This window comes from Amblyomma maculatum, chromosome 3 (genome assembly GCF_055883805.1).
Source record: "Amblyomma maculatum isolate TAMU_Amacu chromosome 3, ASM5588380v1, whole genome shotgun sequence".
Taxonomy (NCBI): Eukaryota; Metazoa; Arthropoda; class Arachnida; order Ixodida; family Ixodidae; genus Amblyomma; species Amblyomma maculatum.
In genome coordinates, this window is record NC_139346.1 from 217,619,294 (window position 1) to 217,639,491 (window position 20,198).

General features: G+C 46.1%; 2 protein-coding genes across 5 annotated transcripts in view; one reads left to right on the top strand and one right to left on the bottom strand.

The window, feature by feature from the left end:
* LOC146197713 (pleckstrin homology domain-containing family G member 5-like) overlaps positions 1–20,198 on the bottom strand; it is a 767,578-nt gene that overhangs the window by 435,811 nt on the left and 311,569 nt on the right. The window contains exon 1 of one of the 4 annotated variants that reach the window (XM_084599623.1): positions 10,017–10,310. The exons of the other annotated variants lie outside the window; for them this stretch is intronic. Coding sequence (XP_084455749.1) covers positions 10,017–10,295 — 279 coding nt within the window. The 5' untranslated portion in view covers positions 10,296–10,310. Of the gene's footprint in view, positions 1–10,016; positions 10,311–20,198 lie in introns of those variants that run through there. 4 annotated transcript variants of the gene reach the window in all.
* The window catches only part of LOC146197714 (uncharacterized), a 177,904-nt gene continuing 169,140 nt past the window's right edge, over positions 11,435–20,198 (top strand). Inside the window, exon 1 of the mRNA XM_084599629.1 lies at positions 11,435–11,615. Coding sequence (XP_084455755.1) covers positions 11,563–11,615 — 53 coding nt within the window. The 5' untranslated portion in view covers positions 11,435–11,562. The remainder of the gene's footprint in view (positions 11,616–20,198) is intronic.

Genomic DNA, 20,198 nt, shown 5'->3' on the forward strand with positions numbered 1-20,198 from the left:
TTTATATCGATGCGCCTCGTCGATATCAGGCAGAATTAAAATCTTAAAATTTGGACTGCCGTCAACTGCTTTGTTTGAAAGCGCGCAACGAATGATAACTCCAATAGTACAGTTAAGTGGGCGAGTTGGTGATACATTATCCAAAAAGAAAAAAAGAAACAGCGCGAACAAACGGGGACGAAAGGAAGAAACCACAGGAACCAGCGCTTGTTCCTGTGGTTTCTTCCTTTCGTCCCCGTTTGTTCGCGCTGTTTTTTTGGAGAATGATAAGGCGGCACAACCTGCAAGTATACTCACAATAAAAGCAAGCCACACGGTATTAAGAAGCATTACCTTAGTCCGCCGAATATGCAACTCTGCGCTCTACTGCCCAAGGCTTTTCTGCGCCAAATTCTGTAGCAACAATTTACCTTGGAGTTGCTTGGTCGATATTATTTGATCCTCACATCAGTGTGCCGCAGCAGAGTACAAAAATGTCGAGTACTACACATAGCCTTGCATCACAAAGGTTTCAAAAAGACTGCGGGGACTTGTTTTCAGGCACGGCCAGCGGCATGACTCCGGCTGTCACTGTCGCAGAAGCAAGAGGGCATTGATAGTGAGAGGAACGAGAGAACGCAAAAAATGAGACGATATTAGCAGCACTTACATCACCAGTGAGAGGTGCTGTTATCTTGTACCGCGGTCGATAGCAAATAACACACAATTACAAAAAAACTCAGCGTATGGCGCAGGTAAACGATTACCTTTCTCTTCCAGGCAAAAAAGATTAGCATACGAAGCGTCCAAAGCGCAGTGTTAAAAAAGCATATTTCCCACAGTTTAATCGTCTGATTTGTCCTAAATAGTCATGTTTAACTGAAGAAAGAACATAGCAGAATTCGTCGATACCATTCGAAAGCAACTGCACTCGGACCATATTTTTCTGTGTGCTTCGACACACAGACGATTGTGAAGAAGACATTTACTACTTGCATGCAGACGACATCTTGTAAATGACTTTAGCTTTCTAAAGAATTTCGAAAACTCGACGGTGCTGTTTCAGGCAACAGTGTCACGGATTCGTGGCGGGAAGTTATTCCCAAGCCCCGTCAACCAAGAGCAAGCGCTCGCGGCCCTGTAAGCGAAACATATCCCAAAATATTCCAGATGCAGAATCACGTCTACCCCCGCAGACTAAAAGTCGGCGCTCAATCGGATACAGCAGAAGGGCTTAGGATCATCCCCATTCTGAGCAACGCAGCTAGCTGAACCTGTCTCTTCTTTGCTTTCTGCAATAAAGGATAACAACAACGGCGAACTTTAGTTGCAATAATACGGCGTGCACCTTTATTTTTCTTCTTCATCGTATAATATCACTGCGGCATCAGCAACTTTCATTAACGTACAACAGGAACGTAATACGAGGCACTGGTTGGCCTCTCGAGTCTACGACACGGCGTCGACAACCGCTAACCTAATTCGTGCGTCCTGCTGTACAGGAGTTCGAAATATTGACGAGCGGTCAAAGTGACTGATACGGGAGGGGAGGGGGGAAGTGGGGGGGGGGGGGGGGGGGCGCCTGCGTTCGCCTGCATGCACCTGTTTTGTGAGTGCTTTGTTTCGGCAAACTGAGTTCATCCACATCAATTGAAACATAAGTTATTCGTTATCCTGCCGCAATAGCGCAGACCTCCTGCCGTTACGCCTGACTTGCTCCCTCCTCGTCGAATGGCGCTGTTTTGCGCCTTCTTTTTTTTTTTTTTTCTTTTCGGAAGCCGCCGTCCACGCCTTCCAACAAGGGCTCGCATGTGCAAAAGGATGCGTGCTCTTCCGGTTCCATTTCCATTGACTCAAGCACGAGTGAAAGTTGATAAGACGACATTATCCAAAGCAGAGCGAGAGAAGCCATCAGTTTTACACCCAGGAAAAAAAAAAAAAAATTAGTGGTTCAACTATGCTTGCACCAAGTTTTGCGAGCGTTATAGCCATTGGCTGCTGCTGCAGTCGCTGCTACCGCTTCGATCTTGGCTCGCTTCCGCGCTTGGTAAGCTTATCAGTAACGGACTGTAGTCTGGCTTCTCGTTGTTCGATAGTCTCGGCAGCCTGTGGCACGGCTGTATTTTCTGTCTTTAGCGAGATAGCGTATTTGCGTAGGTAAAATGAAGGAACGGCATAAATCGTACTTCACGAAGACGATGACACCGCGAAAATGTGTTGTAGTTGGAATGTGATGCAGACAGCGATATTTGCTGTACAGCGCGAGGGCGTGTTGCAGTTTTACACAAGGCGTGATTTTTTTTTTTTTTTTTTTTACGCAAGCTTGCCATAAGGCATAATATAGAAACTCATGTAAATTGTTTTCCGTAAGGAACCGGAGCAGGCGTGACGGAGACGAAGCGTGATCTGCAGCGGCGATAGCACATTGCCCTCGTGCCTGGGCACGACGACAAAGACGACGATGTTTGCTGAACAGCGCGAGCGTTCAAGGTCACAACTGCATAATTCATTGACCTTAAGGTTTGTGGATGGAAGGAGTAACGTTTTAAAAATACTGCCGTTGAGCGGTCATCGAAGCAGGTCTTCTCCCGCCGTCGCAGGTTTCAATTGCACTCGATGTTATAAGCTTGGTAAGTTCTTATTTCCTGCACAAATTACCTGGTGACTGTGTGAAATGAATGACGCCGGCTTTCGCGAGATGGGGCTTCTATTGCTCGCGCATCGTACCAACCGACGCCTGATGTTTACGCAGTGCGGATCGCAGGTTCCTGCAGCGGTCATGCATAGGAAAGAGAAACTTTTTAAGCTTGGAACGTTCCTGGTGCACTATCTTCGGCTCCAGATGCAGTCAAATAAAATTATAGCGAGGAAAAAAGCGCCACTTTTCCAAAAGAAGGTGGGCGTTTGAGATCCCAGGCAGAGTTCTGAAACTAGTTCAGTGCTTTTAACTCCTCCGCTAAGAAGAAAAAAAAGCGCTGAGATCGAATGCGTGTACGGTGCACACGGGCGCGGAGCAGATACTGTGTCTCGTTTCAAGCATTTGTAAGACGCTTAAAGCTCGACGCTGCCGCATAGAGCTGGCTTATATTGAGCGGTTGCCGGCATACGTGTTTTCGGAGATGGATGCATGTGCATCCATATGCATGTGCAGAAACGATAGAACAGTTAGGTGTCTAAAAATGAGCGTCCCTGCGACATTTTGGTTTTCCACTACGTAGCGTGAATCATGCACGATTGCTACGGATTGGAAAAGTCGCGGAGGCAGGCTACAGAGACCAGCAGATCTTCAAATATTATGATGTGATATTGTAAACCGGAATTAGAAAGCGCAAAGCGCGTTCAGGCACGCAACATTATTTGCATTCTGATAGCTCTGAGACCGCGATTGGGGCCGCGCATGGTGTGCAGAAAACTTGATAAGAAGACTGAACGTAAAGAAAATTACGAAGCGTGCGGCCGTCAGGCTTTCGGTTGTGGCATCCAGGCCATGCACTTGGAGCTCAGCGTTTGGGCGTTGTGCTCCGAGATGAATTCCAGGCTGCTATGACAGCTTCAAGTAGGTTAAGCAGAAAACAGATAAGGCGGTTCCCGTGCGGGCGATACAAACTGAACAAGATGCGGCCCCAAAAAAACCCTGCTTCCGTATGGTTTCAAGTCAGCAGCGAAAATAAACACAGGGACATCCTTCTCATGTCTGCGTTGCAAAACGATAGCCGTAGCGAGTCACGTGCAACCTACATTGTCTGCAGGTGTCACTGGCAGAGAAAGGGAGGACTTGTGAGCTAAGGGAGTGAGCGAGTGAGAGAGCGTGAGCAAGTGAAGAAACGAACGAACGATGAAGAGAATAGTTATTCGGTAGGAAAGAAAATAATTTTCTGCTCGAAGGCTTCTTACGTGCGTTGCGCATTCTGGTGACGAAAGACGAAATAAAAAAGAAAATCAGCATGTTTTCTTGGCGAAGTAAAGAGAAACCTCCATATTTTTCAAAATCGCACTCTCGCTACCCCACGGTAAGCCCTCATGGTACGAACCAGCTCAACTCGAACTGGTGTGTACTCGAGCTGTGCACAGTAACCAAGCTGCTGCTGACCCCCACGCACGACTGTCGGAGCACAATCGGAAGAAGAGACACCAAGTGATGTCAATCGCCGCTACTCAGCGCCCATTTGAAAGAAACGGGTAGAAAGGTGCTCTTCTAATGCAGAGGAAGCGAAGGAAACGAGCCGCGAAGAAAAGTGAAACAGACTCCTCCTCCTAACGTTTTTCTCCACTCCTTCTGCAAGAGAAACTCAACGAAAACGTGAGAACTGAAGCTGCCCCCTCTGGAAAACGGCTTATGTTTCTTTCTCGGTGGTTTTAGTCTGGGCTCTTCGCGAATTAAAAGCCGAGCCAGGAAGACTTTAAAGCCTGCCTTCGTTTCGCTCCAATGGCTGAGAGGGAAGCCGAAGAGGAAACAAAAGGCCTCGCCGATTCTCGGGGCACGATTGCGGCCGCTGGAATGCGAGGACCGGCGGCGACGACAAACACACGATAACGAAGAGCACAGAAAGCGCCTGAAAGACGGGCCCCCGGAAATCACTCTTTTGTTAAGCGAGCCTCGAAAACAATCAAATTAGCCCCGTCTAATGACTCCAGCAGCACCGGAGAACCTACATTACAATAACTTCAAGGTGCGGTCTTGACACTTACTTTGTGCACTTCTGTTTTATGCCTAAAGTTTCAGGTTATATCTGTGGCTGCCATTCATCTGCTCCTGCGGTTTTATTTTTTTTTCTCGTCGTCTGCCTCTAATGTTCATGCAATCGAGCGCCCATGCGATTGTCTCGTTTTCGACTTAGCTGGCTTCCTCGTGTCGCGTTATTAACGAAATGACCGCGGTGAGGCCCGCGAAATCTAGTCGCTGAGTTTCTCGAGGCAAGCAAACACTCGAACGAAAATTTCGTCACACTGCGCGTCGGTCAAGTTGCTAAGACTCTCCCTTATATTCAAGAGCTGTCCTGAAAGCATCTGGTACACCCATTCGAGCCTGGCACGTCGGCCTGAGTTCTGCAACAGTATTGCAGTTGGAAGACCGAGCTTAATTTTGTACAGTCAGATAGTAGCCCGACCAGATTTCCGGGTCCCGGTTATTGCAGTTTGTGCTCCGTCAAAGGCGTAACTACAAAGCAGTCCGACAGGCAGTTATGAAAGCAACAACAGATTAAATGTGAGGGATCTGAGTGAACATCAAGATTGGATGCAGCACACGGATTGCGCTTTATTGGAGGCGAAACAAAGAAGCGGACCGCGAGTAACAAGGCTTTGTTGCGTTGCAAGGAACCGCATGCAGTTAGTCGATGTGAATCAAAGGAAGCCCTCCACTGGCTTATTACGCCATCTATAAGAGATGAAATGCAACCGCTTTATAGAAGCGCCATCAATCAGTAGTAAGACCGCTTAGTCCCAATAATTACATGAAAGTCTGCGTGAGCAACGGGATATACTACGTAACTTGCAGCTCGAAACCTCGAATACGGTTCTGTGCGCGTGGGTAAATACACAAGGCTCTTAACTGTCGACGTTTCAAAAGCGCGGTACGCTCGGTTATTATTTATGCGTATTCACGTACACAGTGTTTAACAAAACACGATCTCAAACTGGTAAACTTACCGTTGGAGTTTGCAAAATTAAAAATTGTTATCTTGCTTTCGTCAAGCTAGCCAACCTAACAGCACAGGTTAATTGCCTCAGAGTTCAGTTAAAATCAGCTGTTCGTTACTCTAACCATGTTAGGTACGTGTTTGTGTAAATTAAAAAGCCTTAGATAGGGACAAGAAGCCCTCAAAGGTTATTTTCCTTTTCGACGGCATCTACATTCAGAATACTCATTCCCAAACAAATGAATGCCCTCACATCGTTCATGTTAGAAACTCCGTGCAACCTTCAGAAAGCTTAATTTATAGGTTTTTTTCTTTTTTTAGTTTTTGCCATCGGAAAAACAGACCACAGGAGCATATCTATATAATTTCCTCTTTCCGGCCCTGTGCCAGTACGGTAACATTTAAGGCTTTCTTATAAGAAAAAAAAAAACAAGAAAAGACAAACAGACCGGAAACCGATGGTGAATAAGCAGCGAAGAGGACTTGAAGCAACAAAGTTTAAAGCGTTACCCCCGAACATTTCGGGCGATACATTAAGTTGGGCCTATATATACGGCTGTTACGTACGTATCTCATTAAGTGCGCCCATTTTCAGCTTGCACACGTCCAAATAGCTGACGTACACTATACGCCTACTTGTCACCGCCGTGGACGGCTTTGGCAGCTGAACGGAAAACGACGAGTTCATAGTGCAAACCATGTGCGTCGTGCGCATGAGCGAAAACGGCACCGAAGTTATGCAGATGCATTTTTCATTACGAATTTTACTTGATGGCAGTGCATCCGTGAAGGGTAAGGTAAACCATCGAGAGCGGCGTGCTTGAGCTGTGCAGCAACACAACGCGCATAAAAAAAAAAAAAAACTATGTTGTATTATATTTCGTAGTATTGCATCGTATCTCATTGTAAGGAACTTGGATCATTTTCGCTGTCACAGATAATACCTCTCCGCAACCACCGCAGGTTGGTTGGTTTGTGGGGTTTAACGTCCCAAAGCGACTCAGGCTATGAGAGACGCCGTAGTGGAGGACTCCGGAAATTTCGACCACCTGGGGATTTTTAACGTGCTCTGACATCGCGCAGCACACGGGCGCCTTGCTTTTCGCCTCCATCGAAAAGCGGCCGCCGAGGCCGGGATTCGATCCCGCGCCCTTGGAACAGTAGTCGAGCGCCGTAACCACAGCGCCACCCCGGCGGGGCAACCACCGCAGGGAGGATCGCTCAGGAGGCGCTACATGTATATGGAGCTTGTAAGAATAAACGACTAAAAGCAATAAGACAAAAATTACGGGCACGCTTAAGCTTCACATTAAAAGTGGACGCGATAGCGCGGCTTAAGTGCCCACCCTCGCTTATAGAAAAATGCATGCACGCTAAAGAGGAATAACAAGGGTAACTGGCAAATGGCTCTCTGAATAGACCTAAAGGCGGGGCTTAAGTGTCCTCCCTATTTTCCCCGCCCACAGTCAGCGGCGGCGACTTTTCGGCGGAACGAGCTGCGGCGCTATCGCGTGAAAATGCCTCAACATGAAGAGGCGGTCATCTACAAGAACAAGATGGGGTGAATTCAAAATAAACTGAGAAAAGCACATTATCAAGCAGTATTTACAGGTTACTCATTATTATGAAGAGTCTGACACCACACTTAGCGTCCCGGAACAATTGTCTCTTGTCAGAGACATGCAACTATGCCGTGGAAAGGCATGCGAAGCGGGCGTGCAGATAGGCAGACCGTTAAAGAGAAAGAAAAAAAAACGTGTCTCACGTGTCCGACCCGGAAACGTTGCCGACATGGAGAAAATGCGTCACCTTATGTAGGGGTGACGTAAAACGACAAAGTGAGGGGGAAGTCGCGGAACGAGAACCTTAGGAAGCGAAGTGAACAAGAATATTAACGGCGACGTGAACACACTCTTTTTACGTGCAGTCAATAGGTTTCGAAAGAAAGGTGTACAATAGTTTTATGGTACTTTAACCGCCTCCTTTAAATATTAACGTAGAATCGGATAATTCGAAGGGGCGCGTAATAAAAACGTTACCACGTAAACCTATGCAGTAAACTGGAGTTACGAAATAGACCACGTGACCAGGCTTGTAAGCGAATAGAACCAATCAATTGCGTAAGATAGTCTCCCAGCATCTCTGGAAGCCTAATTGTATGGACAGGAGTACTTGAGTGAAGTGAGAGAAAACTCGGCAGGAGGATATGGCAATCAATTTCAATGCGCTTCTCAGAGTATCCGGTTACAGAAACAACGTTGCGCCCCGTATTAACGCGAGGTTAACTTCGTATAAAGTAATCATTTCAGAAAAATTGAAGAGGATAAGGCCGCGTAAATAGCTATCTATATGGCTGATGATAACCGTGCAGTTAAACGGTTAGAAGCTTCGCAAAATAGTGACAGATGAAACACAAAGAGCGGTCGCAGAGAAACACGACGGCTGGCTACAGACACCATAAATAAAATTCCGGCTAGTTTCTAGACAGGTAGAGAAGGTCAACATGTGCTCAGGTGCACGCACGTGTATTGTCAACACGCTGTACAACAAGGTTAAAAAAATTGACACGAATTGAGGGAAGAAAGGAACAGTTGTGAGACGAAGGTAATACAGCTTATGGTGGCCGAAATAAATGAACGCGTGCCGCTATAAGACATTGCTTCGCTCGCTCATACTCTACTTGTATAACATCCTGGACGAGGGAAAATAGATGAGCGTTGCGATGCGTGCGTCTCGAAAGCAAACACGCTACGCTCGTGCGCCGGCATGGTGGGCGGTGTCCACACACGAACAGTGTCGGGATAAATAATCGTGCCGCTGCCGACGTGACGAGCTCAGCGCACGTGATGATGAAGGCTTAAGCGGACAAACAGGCCATCTTTTTCTAGACACGCAAGCATTTGATCTCTCTCTCTCTTTCAATCCACAATAATTTAGGGCTTCAGCAATTACGTTAGAACAGCGCTAGAAACACGGACAGACAGAAAGACCAACACACATTGTCCGTGTTTCTATCTGTCTGTGTTTCTGGCGCTGTTTTAACAATGTCCAACAAACTCGCCCAACAAGCCACTTGGCTTTAGCAAGTTACCGCAAAACAAGAACAGAATAAAAACATCCTTTACAGAGCACTCAAATGAGCTCCGGCTTGTCCAGAGGAAAAAAAAAAAAAAAAAAAGAAAGAAAAAGCTTGGCTCAACTGGCTGCGAATCGAGGTCACAGGGCTTCACGGCCCTGATAATGCACGCGAAAGATAACAGTAATGAGTGTGCTCACGCTTTTCTTTTTTTTTTTTCGTTATAGTATGAGCTATCTGGGTTTCACGTAGTCATATGCGATTGTTTTTGCGACAATACGAAAACTATGGCAAGTACAAATTAGGAGAACGCTAGCTTTTCTTTTTTCCAACTAGCTTTTGTGAGAGGCATGGCCCTGTCAAGTTTCAAGCAGGGGATAAGATAAACTTTACTCCTTAGCGCGAAACCAGCTTGCATGAAAAGAAGGTACAGCTCGCTTCCTCAGCCACCCCAAGATGGTGCTCTACAAACTGCCGCTCAAGTGTTGCTCAGTTAATTCTGGTATGGCTCATGTTTAGTACTGTGATACGACCCCAATACTAACAGCTCTGTTAAAAAAAAGTGCGATGATTCAGTTTGATAACACTGTGGCTTCGCAGTTAGACATTCCAAAGAAGCTTCATTTATCTCCTGCTCTTTTCGGTGGCATTACCAGTATACGCAGAACCGGTCGCAGTGTGACTGTGAGGAGCTCTGGACATCACCTCCGCTAACTAGGGTGCCTGTACTTTGACCTTCGTCGTCCTGTATGCAGATGCTTGTAAATGCTTGTATCACTTTTCGAAGCGACATGAGTAGGGATTATGGGCTAGCACGTGAAAAAGGTGAGGGGGAGATGAGAAGCAAGGGGAAAGGAGAAAGTGAACTTAATTGGCCAATATTAAAAGTTGTCAGGAGAAAATTTGGAAAAATCACACTTTTTATAATTATGTCTTATATCAACATTGGTTTAAACAAAGAGGAGCCCCACATATATGTATAGAAAAGAAATTATTTAAAAGCAATTGAAATTTGAAGTGATATTTCTTGCACTATCGAGCGCCTTGGTTGCTTCGTAGTTTATCATTTCATTTTTTTTTTTCACCGAGCTTCAGTTATAGAATTTTCTCGTGTAAGGTATGTCGTTACAGTGTTTTCAAATAGCACCTTTGATTTTGTGCGCCTCTATTGATGTCTCCACAAGGGACTGTGGAAGAGATAAGGTACAACGAACTACAAAGTTACAGCTGATATGCTGGCTGCGCGAATACTCGAGCGGTCTGGCATATGGAAAAGCACCGTAAATGCGCCCCTAGAACTTCGAGCAGAGCGCAACACTTACGTCATCATCAGCAACCCAGCGCGTTCTTCCGATCTCCATGACTGGCAGTGAGGGCGTGCGCTTCAGCCGACCCGATATTTTCCTCCTCAGAACGACGCCCATGTCTATCCAGCTTCTCTTAGTGAGGTCCTCCTGGGACTTCTTCACTCGGGGCAGAGTAGCCAAGCCGTTACTAGCCACCGCCGCCGCCATTGTAGAGGCATCCAGGCCATCGGTAAAATCGAGCGAGTACTTGCGCCGCCCGAGAGCCATCGATGTCTCGGCTCGCTTCAGGGGCATGAGAGCCCGGATAGCCCTGTTCCAGGTAGATGTCCGCAGATTGTCCTTCGTGGACAGCTGTCGGCAGGCAGCGGACCCAGCGCGATAACGCTCGGAGCGGTGAGTAACAATATCGTACGGGCACAACCCCTCTATTTGCTCCGGTACGTATGCAAGTGCGAGTGACTCGGGGTATTCCCGATGCTTCAGTGTGTCCTCGCTGACGCTGTGAGCGGGCCCTCGTTTGCGGAGAGCCCCGTCTGCCAAATCGTTCAGCGAATTAGCGCTCAGCGCTACTTCTGGCAGCGAGCATAGGCTCGGTGAGCGCTGTTCCCTAATCGGCATAAGCTCAGCCACCAAACCTCGCGTCGTTTGCGATACTATGTCCCAGGCTGTGTCGTCGTCAGGGCAAACTTGCCAAGTCTATGAACGACGAAAGCTTTACGGTCGGCCGCGGTGAACTCTGGCGCGAGTAGTCGAAGTGAGTGCTCTGTAGACTCTGATCTCAATCACTGCGAGACAAGGATCCTCTGCATTCTGCCACTGGAAGTGTGCCGGAGCTGACGACATCAGCAAACATCCACAATTTGACTGACGTGAAGGCTGCACATACACGTTGGAGCGAGCTTGCTCTGTTGATTCTCACGCCAGACGAAAGGGATAGCACAAATCCACACGGAGGCCTCACAATGACCCTCGCATCATCCGGAGGCCTTCACGAAAAGCCCCGAAAGGTATCCGCAGGCGCACGATTCACTGCAGCCGGTCACACAGTCGCAGGCATTCCTCATCTACGGCGAACGAAGCTAATAAAGGCCGCCACACAAACGAGACGGCCGGATCGTCTGTCTGCAAGCCAGGGCGCGAACAGCAGCGAATCAACCAGCGTGCCAACAGTGCGTGCGAGGAGGCGAATCCAAAGGTAATATCGAGAAGGTAGGGGCTGGCGCGATAGTGATTCCGTGTCCCAGGTAACGAGATTAGAGAGAAGCTCATTCTTTTATTGAAACGCTGCGACCTTCTCATCTCGCGCGCAGACTCCGCTCTCACTGCCCGGGAGCGGGGAAGGGTCACCTTATCAACGTCAAGCAAGCGGATTCCTGGCCGTAGGAGTGAAGCCCCCCGGCGACACAGCCTTTGGCATGAGTTGTTGAGGGGATCCGCTCCTGCATGCACGCGGACGGGTGACCTTAGCGCACGTGAGCTATCATAATATGCGTGCTGCTTGCGGTGGCCGAAAGTGCTGCAGGTTGGTTCGGAGTCGCGAACCATTTGTAACTTCGAGAGGATGTTTCTTCGTCGGCGTCGCGGTATCAGCGAGTACGCAAATGCGCGAAGGCGGTAAGTTACCTGCCTGACTGTAACTATACAAGCAGCACAATCCGCCCTTTCACGTTAATGTTTTTTTTTTCTATACGAGGAAAGAAAGCGCTTGTGCATGACGCATAAAATAATATTGCTATACGGTTCGCCTTCTTGCGCTGAGGACGAAAACGAAGCGTACTTGCATTGTTTCTTTTCATACTTAAACCACCCATGTAGAGCCGAGGAAACAGTGAGCTTTGATAAATCAGCCTTAGATAACAAAAATAAATTCTCTAGTTGGCAGTTGCGCCTTCTGCATGTATCTTGAATCGTAGTAAACAAGACAACAGGACGAAACGCGAAATTATTATTTGCATTTCTGCAACTACGTCACCATTCTTATCGATCAAATATGACGCCGCAGAGTATGTTTTGATGGTTTTCATTTGTGAGGTTTGGCGTTCAAATGACTCAGGCTATTATGAAGGGTACGAATAAATTCGACTACCTACGATTCATTAACGTGCACTGACATTGCAAAGTACACGGTTACCTTGTTTGTCTCCATCGAAATATAGCCGCTGTGGTCGGGACGGAACCCAGGTCCTAGGGCTCAGTAGTCGAGCGCATTAACCACTTAGCCACCGGCGAATGACACCGGACTATCTGCAGTATATGTCTATATGTGCGCAAAAATACATACATATGTAGGCAGGAGACTCGGTTGACGCATATGTACGCTTCGTTCCTTACATCTGGCCCTGTGAGGCACGCTGCCGAAATCCTCACATTTCATTTTTTTATTTTATTGTAGCGAGAGCCACATTGGCCACGGTCTCGCCATTTTGCCGTGCCTGTCGGAAGAGCGAAGAAAGAAGTTATGGGAGGCGGTAGCTGGCATGGCCGAGCACTAACTGGACGTAGCGCTTCCTGACATTACGTTTGGTAGCAGGAGCTGCCAACTCAAGCCTCTTTTTTGAAATGGGAGGGTGATATCAGAATCAGCCTGCCGAAACTCTTGCATTCACGTTATCCCTAGGCCACGCGGTCACTTTTACACGGCTCGGTAATAAATCGGGGCTGTATATGTTGGCTGGTAGCTTACGCTATCGCGTCATCGCGAAGATGGGAGCGAAAACGGAGTAAGAGGTGCCGTAGTGGAGGACTTCGGACGACCGCGCGATAGACGCTTTCACCTCATAACACTTTAGTGGTCAAGCGTGCCCCCCACGGCACAAATAAAGCTGAAACCATAGAGTAAACTACTATGTGCAAAAGCAGAGATTTTTGTTTGTTTGGTGTGCATCACCGTTTTCAATCGCTTGAGCCTCAGTGCAACACGATTGTCACATTTCTACAGATGCGTGAAACAGGTAGTTATTTATGGTATATGGCGAGCACGGTCTCAACCAACGCACCGCTAACTATGTTCAATAAAGAAACTTTCTCATAAGTGTATAGAACATAATGCGCGATAAATGTTGTAAACATCGCAATGGGCAAGCGAAAGAAAAGACTGAAAACATTACTGTTGCCGAACGGCGGGAGAGAGGCCGAAAGAGAATTCGCTAATTTCTACTGAGCCAGATAAGGTGACGGTTATACCAACGCAAGGAGAAAAAGCCCCAGCGGAATAAGCAGTGCCAAGCTAAGGAAACAGTGCGTAATTTTATACTATGTTCAGTGCCTGTGAAAGAGGATAATACTCTAATCTTGCTACTGTGCCTAAGAAAGTGAGTCCGCGATTGAAAGACTCGCACTGGTCTGTTGCCTAAAAGAGCTAGTGTATTGTCCGGTACCGCTCCCTTGTTTTCGGAAGTTCTAAAGTACACTAACCGCTTCACTCTCCTCTTCCCACTAGTCACACGATCTGAAACAATTTGATAAGTGGGCTTTTTTTTCCAACATGCAGGAGCAGGTGGTGTTCACAGCACTATTGTAAAGGCAACAACGTCTGCATCTAAACACCACACAACTCAACTCTGGTATTTTGTATCGCTCACTTAAGTTCTCCCCTTAGCTTTCAATGACGCTCACTTGTGCGGGTGGCTTATCGGTAAGCACGAATTAAGTCACCAGCTAGCCAAATAAGACTACTGTCAATAATCCTCAGTGGCAATTCAGACAATGAACTGTAAGGACAATACAGTGCCGCGGATGGGGAACAATGCGTTTAACGACCCTCGCACGCGCGGCAACCTCGACATATAATGCGTGCAGCTTTTATGTTCAGAGAAGTGAACATCGGTCAAAGCTCTTCTCAGGGCGCCACAGTAGTTGCTTTTAAGTCGTAGTTGCGTTTTAGTACGAAAGAACTAAACACGGCCAAACTCAACGAATAATCTTGCTGTTTGTCTGACCTTGAGGGTGACTGACCTCCCAGAGAAAAATTCTACAACGATTACGGTACTCCTTAATGCGAAATTTGATCGTAGCTATCCAAGCGTGTTTGCGATATAGTTTCGTGGTAAGCGAGCCCGGAACCTCATAAGTATCGCTGCCGTCGATCGCGCCGCATGTTTTACTGCCACTCAGTCGCGCGCTGTGCATCACATATCGCATTCACCATCTTACATATGTGCGCAATGGATTCGAACACAGCGCTATCGCATTGCCTTTGAAGGTGAGTTAAGAAGTCCCAAAATTTTTTATCGCTCTGACACGCACACATGTGCTCCTGTTCGGTGCGGTGTATGCACATTAAGGAACCAAGGGTGGTCGAACTTTCGGAGACTTCACTACGTAGCATGAATAGCTTTGGGGCTTTTAGACCATATATAAACCAACCACACACACGCACACACACTGTGAGTGTTCGGTTTGGTTTATAGGATTTAACGTCCCAAAGCGACAAAGCCTATGAGAGGCGGAGCTCCGGAAATTTTGATCCCCTTAGATTCATTAACGTACGCTCACATCATGCATCCTAGTTCCACCAGCAAATATATGCTCATGTTCTTCCGCTGGTCATGGCTGATGAGCGTTTAGTGATAAGAATGCACTGAGACCTAAGCGGAAGAAAAATGAAGGTTTTTTTGTAAGCCTCCAACTCTGACACAAACACACGCACGCAATGCACAGATGCACGCAGGCACTGCTGGCTTACAGAGCAGCAACAAACGCACTACAAAGCAATGAGTATTTGTCAAAACAACGTTTCCTTTAGCATCCCATTTTTTTAAGTATTAAAGATGTTAATATAGCACTATATAAATTTATACGCATGCATTCCTCGGAGCATTAATTAGTAAAACAATAGTAAAAATTCAACATGGGAATACAATATTATGTAGAAACCACATACAATAACAGGAGGTCTTTGAACGATGATGTGGGAAAATTAAAATGAACCGAATTTTAATAAATTAAAGGTATTGGTATTTTGTATTTAAGGCACTGCAAGTTTCCCATGGTCTGTTTAGGAAGGGCAGTTAGAGAGGAACAGCCATGAAGTTGGAAAGATTCGGTAAGATTGGGTACCATATAGTAAGCAATGCGCCAATGGTGATTGAATGGAACAATAAGTAATCATAATGGACGTAGCGGTTTAGTCCGCCAGCGACAATAAAGGTTCTTCTTATAGTCGGGAGTCCAGCCCTGTGCCGCGTAGAAAAGAGCAAAAAAACAAATATCCCGTAAAGGTCTGTTACCTCCCAGTAGACCTGACAAAGAGCTATACAATAACCACTTTTAAGGAGGGCCAATAATCGCAAACAGCATTAGGTACTCGATGTTCTAACGTGCAAAGTGATCTGATACATATTGCCACCTAGTGTTCCTGGTGTTCTCAGGTAGGCCTGAAGGAAAAGGACGTTGAAGTGGGTTCGCCCGCTGTTGGCGGAACGCTGCTTGCTCATAAAGCCTCGCCACTCTTTTTCGTGAAGTCTAGAACTGCTATCCATGACAATATTATCCTGAGCATCCGTATCAAAGGACTTAGCTCTACACATTGTCGATTATAGCCGGAAATTCAAGATAAATGTAAGGGCAGAAGCTGATGTTTTTCGCCAGCGCTCCTGATACAAACGAGTCATAGTGCTCTGTTGCTCAATTTTGCCCCTTTCTCGCTTGTTGGCCCGTCGGCCTAAATCTTTTCAAAGCCTGGCAGGTTGTCCAACCTGAGCTAGAAATTACTGGCCTCGCTTCTAAATGGGGCGGTGGCAAGCGCAGCCCTGCCTAGGTAACTAAATTCCTGTTTTATTTATTCTGTACTGTCTTCTTTTTTACTCTGAGTTATTTATTTGTGTTTTATCCCATCTTAAGCCAATTTCAAATTTCTAAGTTATATTATCCTGATTTCTGGGATGGTTCGCGACTTCCATTCTTCTTTTGTGCCAACAGTAGTCTAGTTTTCTCTCTCTCGTCTCTGCCTTTGATGTGTTAACTTTGTTTTAACTATCCCCAAAACGCAAAACTACTGGGAGGCTCTATATGTCCATTTGGATACATCGATGCACAGCTTTACAGCCTACTAGAACATGCATGCCATTTTCTGTATGCCAGTTTGTCTCCCGCGCCATCTATTGCCCCTGCTACTTCCTTTCTGCCTCTCTATTGCACTTCGTCGCATCTTGTGAGTGCGCACCGGACATCCTCAACCCATGGCGCCGAACCAGGATAGACGGCCCCAACTGCCCTGCTGACTCCGCTGATCTGCAGCACTCGATCTGGACCTGCCTTGGTACAGCGAGTCTCTGCACCCGCTACACCTATGCTCACTACATCCAGACATACGAAAAGTGGAAAGCCCCCAGTACCGACGCCAAGCGTAAGCTTAGTGCCCTGCTAGACTTAATTTCGGAGTCTGGTGCCCTCACCTTCACCTCGCCCACGCACTTCACCTCTAAGCCTCAGGTGATCGTTGTGAATAAAGCTTTACGAATGAATGTGAACTTTGCTCTTCCTCGACTGGTTAGCTTAAGGACTGCCTACCGATGTTAACGCCTCATATTTTGTATCGCAAGTTTAGCCATTGAACTGCTCTCATCACTAAATCAGCTAATTTCGGTGGCGCATTACTGACTGCCACGAAACGTTCACCTGCCGAACTTCTGAACATGAAACTTTAACGTAATTCGGATCTTGCTTTCTGGAAAGAAATAGGTGCAAGAGATAAAAAAAAAAACTTCACTGAATTACTCGGCTGTCTTCCTGGAGGGATTTCTTATACAGGGCATCTCCGGCCGCGCCTTCTTGTCGCGCTGTCGTAATAACTACTGTTGGCCAGATCTCTCACTGGTGACCGAAAGAGCTGTCTCATACGTCTCATATCCTAGCCCAAAAACAGGCCTCTAATGTAGTCCGTAAGAATCTATTGTTTCTGTTCACAAACATCCGGAGTATTGTTAGCACACGCCATGGTCTATCGTCTGTAATCGATGCATGCGTTGCCGATGTGGTGGTGTTAATGGAAACTTTGCTTTCAAACGTTATAAGCCATACCGAATAGCTTGACTGTGAAGGAAATTCCACCATCTACCGCCTAGATAGGACCGCAAAACACGGAGGTGGTGTACTGATTGTTGTTGCCAATTACCTCGTATCAGACATCGTCATTGTCCTTATACTGCCTTCGAAATGCTTTGTGTCCGCATAAACCTTCACTACAAAAGGGCATTATTCTGTGTGTGGTATAGGCCGCCGAATGCGGCACCATCTTTTTGTGATAACTTGAACGATGTATTGAATATTTTGGTTACACAATTCCCTTCAGTGCCTTTATTTCTGTTATCTGATTTTAATTTTCCCCAAATAGATTGGTCCGGTCTATTTTCAACTGTCAAAGATACTTCCGCAGTCAGCCAATTTTTTTTGAACATATACATGCACTTTAACCTTACACAGCTAGTTCCAGAGCCTACAAGGTTTGAGTTTGGTACATATAACCTGTTAGGCCTAATTCTTATACCCCTGCTCCTGATCTTCTACATCGTGTAACTTATACATGCCCAGCTCGAGTGCCTTATTCCCTTCGAAATAACAACACTTACTACTAAAAAAGTGATTACCATCAAGATAATTACATATTAGTACAGGGGTGACTGCACATCAATAAACAGCGAACTAGCATATAGATAACTGCATGCCTACCTCCCTTCGAGAGAACTGTTGACAAAAATTGGGCTTTATTTAAAAATACAGTTTCGTCGCTAGTCGCCAAGTGCGTCCCAATGCGCCGAATAAAAAAAAAATCCTGATCACCGTGGTTTGCCGTCGCTATGAAACGACTTTTGAATAAGAAGAAGCGCTTCTTTTGCTTTACAAAACGTGCAAAAACTGCGGAACATTGGTCCGCACACGGCGATATTCTCCGAACTTACCGACTAGCTATCAAAGAAGCCAAGCGCGTATTCCTAAATAACGCACTGTCATCACTCCATCTACTAATCCATCTCAGGTCTGGAACATTATCAGGCCCAAAGAACGAACAGTCATTCAACTTTCTGATAGTGCTGGGAATACAATGACAAGTGAATAATGTTGTACTGCCTTAAACCTTGCATTTGCAAAATCGTTTTCTGATAGTTCCTTCCATGTTGCTCCAGAAGTGCTTAAGTACGACTTATTTCCGATGGACCCCATTGTCATCGATTTTGCTGGTATTGTGATGCTAATCCAGACCCTCAAGTTATCATCCAGTTGCTGTGCCGACAACATTAATTCGAAGTTTTTGAAGAACACTTGTGTTTATTCCAGCATATATTTAGCGCACCTCTTCCCCAAGTCTGACAAACACGCCACAATGCCAGCTGACTGGAAGGTAGCGAGGGTGGGTACCACTCTTCAAACAAGGTAATCCGAATTCTCCCCTTAACTACAGACCAATTTCATTAACTAGCATTCCTTCCAAAGGCGTCTCTCATAGCCTGAGTCGCTTTGGGATGTGAAACCCCGCAAACCAAACCATTCCTTGCAAACTTCAAGAGCACATTAAATATTCTAACCTCGCTTCTTCTTCAACTTTTTCTTGAGCTCCTGTAAGCACGGGTTCCGGAAAACATTTTCTTGCGTTACTCAACTCTTATCTCTCACTAATATATTTTAGAGTCGTCTTTAGATAGTGGTTTACTAACAAACTGCATTTCCGCGGATCCGCTCTCGGGTAATTTGTAGTTTTATGTTATTTATTCAAAAGCGAGTCTTATTGGTCTTTATACGGCGGTATGAACTACTGGGTGGGAATGCAGGACAGACTATAAAAGTGGTAGTTTGCCATGATTTGGAACAGTAAACTATTCCCATAAATATGTTCATCGTAGCAGCATCACATAGCTGCTCTCCCAATTGAAAGTATAGTCCAAGAAAGCTAGCTAAACTTCAATGGGTTATTATAGGCGGAGATGTAGCTCCAAAATGTGAAGCTTATAGCGGGCAGGCTTGGGATTCTTAGACTTCACCTGATTGGGCGTTAATGAGTGATTTGGATCTGCGTCCATCACAAAGACGAGGCCGCTATGGCTGGAAACCGAAAGCGCGATTCCATGTCCTTTATTGTAAAACTCTCAAGATATAAAATAAAACAAATAAACGTGTCCTACACAAGAAAGCAATCCATATCTGCTGATCGATCAAGGAGGGTGTCAGCAACTTGATTTACCGTCTCGACACGCAAAACACGCACGCAGGAGCAATGTTAGAATATAGCATTCTGTTTTTCTTTTTTTTTCTTTTTGCGCGAAAAACACGACACAAAAGGAACGAGGTAGGACAAGCGCAAAAAACCAGAATGCTTAGGCACTAACTAGCCTATGTCGACGCTCATATTGGAGCAATTACCCGGCCTCCCTAGATTTAATAAACGGTGGACATGTTTTGGCATAAATTAGAAGGACGCGTAGCTCAAGGCCGATCTAAGAGCATCGTGTGAGAACAGCAAGAACGATTCGCGAAAGAAGGCTGCGCGCAGTTAGTCACGGCTTTTCGCAGGCTGAACTCATCAGCATATTTGTTTTTCTGTTCGTTTTAAGTCAAGCGCAGCATTATTTAACGTACCGGTCTAGTTTATTTCATCGGTCTGTTCAGCATAACAATAATCTCGAGGAATCCCAAGTGTTTGCTCTTAAACACTGCGTCCGACCTCTTCAAGATTGATTGAGAAAAGATTGCTCTAAGATATGAAAAATTCTTGAGCGTATAGCGCCACAAGAGTGGGCTCAGCCTTGCATTTCTTCATGACATTGGGGTGCCTGTTGAAGGTCTTTAGGAGGTGAGCAATAAAGGCAAACAGAAGAAAAGGCGTCATTAAGAGCCTCCCGGAGGAATGCAAACGGGGACTTTCTTTTTATTTACTCCAGTTATTTCGTTTTTCATCCCTCACAGAATACCGGTTGTCGTTTTAACTTTTTAGGAATTGGAAACCATCGTTTTCTTTTCCCAGCCGAGCACGAGAAAAAATATAATAGCAGTAAGAAATTATAACGCACTCCGTGGCAAACACCGACAAAGTGGGCTTTCATCACCCTAAACGATCGGAGGAACTTGGAGAATGCTCCATCTTCTGTTTGTCTTTGAGCTTCCAATGACAGCGTTCCCAAGATGCTTTCACAGAAGGCGAGCAAACGCGAGGCTATGAAGACCTCGCGGGGTTCTATTTTGAGTCGGTGAATAATGTTTGCTCGT